Genomic DNA, 5790 nt, shown 5'->3' on the forward strand with positions numbered 1-5790 from the left:
ATGTTAAAAATCAATTTTTAAATATTTTCAGCACTTTTTCTTTTAAAAATGGGTAGAAACTATTCCAATAAAAAAACCATTTTTGTAAAATATAAATATTTTAGCCTTTTTTTATAACTGTTTTTTAAACATTTTTTATATTTTCAGTTTTTGATTTTTTTATTAAAAATGCTTCTACATGTATTTATAAGGAAAAACGATGATTTAAAAAAAATTAATTTTTAACATGTTAAGTTGAATTTTTAAAAGTGTTTTTCGGTTCCCTCACTTTTTAATGTTTTCCAATAATCTGCTTACCGGTATTTATGTTTCTTATCTCATTACAAAATACCCCTCTACTTATATACAACAAAGGAGTGAAAGAAAAACAAAAAAAAAAGTAATTAAACCATTGTTTGCTACGTCACAAATTGTTATTATTATAATTATAATTATAATTATAATATATTATTTGTTGTTATTGTTATATAGTAAATAAATAAATTAAAATATTTATATTATATTAATGCGTAGTTGCGTCACGCATGGCCCCCATAAACCTCTTCATAACAATAACATAACCCTCTTCTCACATCAAACCAATCCCAATTCCAGAACCCGAAAACAAAACCCACCGGGTCCCCGCCCTCATGGGTCCGGGCGACCAACCCACCGCCACCCGTCTGCCGCCGCGACGACTCTCCCCGCTCTACAAACACAACTCGTGGTCGCCGGACATAGTCCGAGACGAGGAATGGCTCCGGCGAAAGGACCAACACCACCTCCGCCACCGCCTGCAGAACCAGAGCGTCACCGATGAGGATATTGATGAGCTCAAAGCTTGTATTGAGCTAGGGTTTGGGTTTGCTGAATCGGATGATCGGCTTTCGAGTACTTTGCCGGCGTTAGGATTGTATTACGCCGTTAATAAACAGTATCATGATACCATTGTTAAATCACCGGATATGACGTCATCATCTGTATCTGATTCTGGTTCATCTTCTTCGTTGGATAATACTCACGCTATATTAGGCAGTGGTAATTGTTTTGTTTGAATGTTTTAAAAGAATTTTGTTTTTATTTACATTTATTTTGGTTGAATTTTAATTAAAGTCCGTAAATTTAGAGCTATTTTTAGCCAAATTTGTCCTGAACTCACCGTAATTGCATTAATTTTAGATTAAAATTTCATGTTAGTAACTTTAAATCTTCAATTGTGAATTCTAATTTGTTAAATTAAACTTTTTTTCAACCAAATTTTGCTAGAATTTAAATCACCAGCTGTTAGAATTAAATTTATTTCAATTGATTTTGGTTGAATTTAATTGCAATTCATAAATTTGAAGTTATGTTCTAACTAATTTTGCCCTAATTTCTGAATGTGACATGATATTAAATATTGAATTTTTATAAATCTCTAGGGGTGTTGTTCGGTTTTTTAATCAAGCTTCATCGTTTCAGGCAATTCGGTTTTTTTTTTTTTTTTTTTTTTTTTTTTTTTTTTTTTTTGTATAGGAATCCTTCCAGTTTATCGACCCAAATAAGATTTGGCTTAATCGGTCTTTGGGTTTTTAACAAGAAGTTGCAATGCAAGGTTTCTTAATTTAACTTAACATGATTTTGTGTATAAAACTACAATTAACCAATTTTATTTGTAATGCACACAAATTCAAACAAACATTGTGTCTTCAACTCATCATAACTGAATTTATTTTGGATTCAAATTTGTTGTTGATAACTTAAAATTGTGAATTCTAATTTGTTGTTATGTGACTGGTATGTGTTGATGTAGGGGATGATCCACGGATCATGAAGACAAGATTGAGACAATGGGCACAAGTTGTTGCTTGTTCGTTACGTCAATCATCATCGTCACCGCTATCATCATCCCTGTGAAGCTGAAAACAAGGTTAGGGCATTCATGGCTACATTGCATGTTTGTAAATTGACCTTTTTGTGCTATTTGGGTGTTCTTCACATTTTATCGTATGTAAACTCTATTGTATACATGATTTGTATGTTCATTACACGACTTTAATGTAAAAATGTAATATATATTAGAAATTTATGGCTTTATTTTATAGTTTTGGGTTCAGTTTTTGTGTTACCAATTGTACATCTGCGAAAAGAACTATATATTTGTCCCACACTTGTGACAACGGCTTTAATAACTTCCAACACATGACCGATAAGAAGTAATGTCGCTCGATAAACAGTCCCTTCATAAAACTCAGGAATAGAAACCCTTCTATCGATTGTGCTGTAGTTCATAGGGATGAATTTAAACTCTAGGCAGATAGTTCTTCAGCGGGATGTGATCCATACCGTACCTCTTTCGCTCTGATATGTTATCAGAAGCTCTAGGCCTATAGCATTTCCCTACAGACATCTTTCGCTGCAGATATTGTCGGGAATGCCACATGGCACACCAATCCAACCCGAAGACAAGTTTAGGAGTTAGGACTAGTTTTGATATTTCAAGCCTTGGATTGTAAAACCGTATCTCATATCCAGTCGCATATTTATCAGATATTCTCTTACTCATTACCCGTTTGGTTCATGTTCACACGTTTCACTGGGTATCAAAAATCCATGCTGATGACTTAAGTATGTGGTTAAAAATTAGCTATTGTTATCCGCATTACCGTGACTCAAACTCAGCAAAAACCAATTTGAAATATTGAATACCCAGCAAAAATATGTGTGGGTACTCGGGGGGCAAAAGTGAAATTGCACTAATTTTAACGTTATCTTACTAATTTTGTGAAAATAACGTTAAAAGCGGCGGACGGTTAATCATGCATCATGTGATGGCGTTGATAGCCGAAAGACAAAGGGGTACATGCATCAATCGGTTTTTGTCCCGATTGCTAAGTGTTATGTGCCTTAGGTCCAAGGCTTGATGCAAAACTACTCTCGAGCCTGAGCAGGGGGTTTCATTGGAAGCAACCTCTCTATTTCTACGGGATGGAAGTAAGGGTGTCTATAACTCTACATCTTACCCTCCTCATACCCTACCTTAGCTTTTCTATTAGTGGGATCTCCTAAGTATGACGATGATGATTTATGTTTCTAACCAATTTAATATATAAATTAATACATATTGAAGAATATATAGTATATTCAGTTTTAAATGCGGGTAAACGGGTATGTAATTAGTTTTTTGCTAATCGAACATGTATCACCTAATACTATATTTGTCACAAACCCGTAAAAGGATTTGTAAGTTGTAACTAAACTTATACCCCAATATCTATACCGAATGTTTCGGATTTCAGTTTTCCCACCCACTTAAATGTTTTTTGGCCATCCCTAGTTGGTCTTACATTTATTACACGGATCAAACTTGTTAACAGGTTGTAAAGAACTTGTTGTAAGATTGCAAAGTTGTTAGCGAGTTAGTAAACGGAGTTGGTGTGTCAACCAATTTAATTACTACCAAAGCCTATATGACCAATTTTTTAGAATAGTTTATGCATGCCAATCTCTTTAAGAACTGATTCTTTAAACCAATGTTTTATATACCGGTTCAAACCGGCCGGTTGTACCGACTGAACCATCCAGTAGAACCGGTTAAACCGTCTGGTACACCCGGTTGAACCGCCCGATACACCCGGTTAAACCATTTCTGAGCCAAATCCGGTACAGTATATAAACCGTATTTTAAAACATTGCGTTAGACCACCCAAATGGTAGCGTGGAGGTGGCGTGGAAGCCCCATCCACGCCTGGAACACCGCCCTGTCGAGCGGCTTGGGAGAAGGGGGGGGGGGTTGAGGATCTTCACGGGCGTGGGGGCAAAAGGGGAAGTGACGTGGCGTGATGTGGCCGGTAGTTCGGTTTTATTTTAATTGGTGTGTTTTATTTTAATTGTTTATTTTTTTTTAAAAAAAAGCCACTTTTAAAGTCCCTTTCACCCATGCTTTTTGGGCAAAACCCCCTCTGCTGATGTGGCAGCAACGTGTTGCTCCACGCCCCCTTCAAGCCTCTTCCATTCAGAGTAGTCTTAGATTCAATTTAAACCTGATTAATTTTGTGTCAATCATGTTGTATCAAGAATTGCCATAAGTATGCTTCTTTGTGTTTATATTTGCTAAGGGTGTTCAAGATTAGATTATTCGGTTTTCAGATATCTAATAATTTCGGATACTAAATATTAATATCCGAATCCGTAAATCCGCAATTTCAGATATCTGATTTTTGGATATCCGAAATTTTGGATACGGATATTTAAACGGATATCTGAGTTTATAAAAAAATATCAAAAAATATGTTTCATGCATATATTAAAACTAAAAGTGTATTCGATTTTCAAAATTTTCTACATTGAAATCAAAAAAAACGTTCATAAATCTACATCTGATTATTTACTACTTTAAGCTATATTAAATTAAACATAGTGTTCATATAATATATATTTAATTTTTTTTATATAATTTTAGGATATCGGATAATCCGATTATCCGAAATTTTTAGAAATACATATCCGAATATGAAAATTCGGATTATCAGATTTTCGGCTATATGAATTTTCGGATACCTGAAATTTTTCGATATTTCGGATTCAGTTTCGGATTTTTCTGAACACCCCTAATATTTGCATAACTTGATATAAAAAAAATAATAATAAGTTGTAAAATTATGTAATTTCAAAATAAATTTGTAAAATTCAAAAGTGTTTGTTAATAAGGAAAAAATATATATTATCAATTACTAATTTCTTATATCTTTTGACAAAGAAAAAGAGAAATAATGCGTGGATGAAATTGTTAAAATTTTGTGTTTATTTAGGATTTAAGGAATTTTTTTTTTGTAATATAACCTTTTATTTTGAACTTGCTTAGTGCAAATTCTTATTACATAATATCACATTAAAAAATCATTTATCTATTTCCTTAACATATTTGCAAAAACAGATCTTTTTCCCTTTCATTGATACCATTTTTCCCCCTAAAAATACATGTTTAATTAATACCAAAATTTTAACTACCATCTTGCCTAGGTATGATCCTTGGGATCTATTGTAAGATTAAATATATATTATTTTATATTTGATCTAGTAGCCATTATAATCATTTACATTATATAGATCAAAATATATAACAACCTATTAAATAATTAGTTGGTAATCGTTGATGGGCCTTATTACCCTTATTAACTAATTAGGGTTTCCTCTTGGGTGCATATATAAGGAGACTTATGTAGAGGTTCTAGGGTTAGACACATAACCTAATTACTCTCATAACATCAATCGACCTCCTCTCCTCAACCGATTACCCTTTATCGGTTTTCTTCATCACAATCATTAGATTGCACCCTAAGGAGGAACTAGATCAAGCTGACAATCATGTCAAACCTTATTGCTGCGTCTCCATCTGGATTCTCTGTTGGCCTGTATTGATGCAATCAAAGGTATGTTTTCATGTTTTCCATTATGTCTAAACAAAGATCAACATGTGGTATCAGAGCATATGTTGATTAATCAGTTCTGTTTTCGTATCCATTAATTCTGGGATTGAAATCATGAAAACAGAAATTTTGAATAATTTCATAATCATAACCGCCGGTTTCGAGTCATGACCCGAAATCATTGTTTTCGTAAAAGAATGTTAAATTAATGACACGAAATCATAATAGTTAAAATCAACAAATCCAAAATCTGTTTTAGAAGCCTTAATTTTCAAGTTTCGGGTTCCAGAATTATTATTTTATTTTTTAGGGTTCATCGTGTGTTCTTAGGAAAATTCGAAATTCCTTTATTTTTTGGAATATGATTTGGATTATTGAGTGTTTTCCATGTTTTGATCTGTTT

General features: G+C 33.2%; 1 protein-coding gene across 1 annotated transcript; it reads left to right on the forward strand.

Annotated features, from left to right (window-relative positions):
• Nucleotides 1–555: 555 nt before the first annotated feature.
• LOC110895634 lies at nucleotides 556–2074 on the forward strand. The gene is made up of 2 exons (XM_022142949.2): nucleotides 556–1017; nucleotides 1772–2074. The coding sequence occupies exons 1-2, from the start codon at nucleotides 630–632 to the stop codon at nucleotides 1873–1875; spliced, it is 492 nt and encodes a 163-aa protein (XP_021998641.1). The 5' UTR covers nucleotides 556–629; the 3' UTR covers nucleotides 1876–2074.
• Nucleotides 2075–5790: the final 3716 nt, after the last annotated feature.

The sequence above is a fragment of the Helianthus annuus genome, chromosome 12 (genome assembly GCF_002127325.2).
Source record: "Helianthus annuus cultivar XRQ/B chromosome 12, HanXRQr2.0-SUNRISE, whole genome shotgun sequence".
NCBI lineage: Eukaryota > Viridiplantae > Streptophyta > Magnoliopsida > Asterales > Asteraceae > Helianthus > Helianthus annuus.

Coding starts and splice junctions, on each gene's coding strand:
- LOC110895634 (XM_022142949.2), top strand. CDS start 630: ATGGGTCCGGGCGACCAACCCACCGCCACCCGTCTGCCGCCGCGACGA. Junction 1,018..1,771: donor TCACGCTATATTAGGCAGTG/GTAATTGTTTTG, acceptor GTGTTGATGTAG/GGGATGATCCACGGATCATG.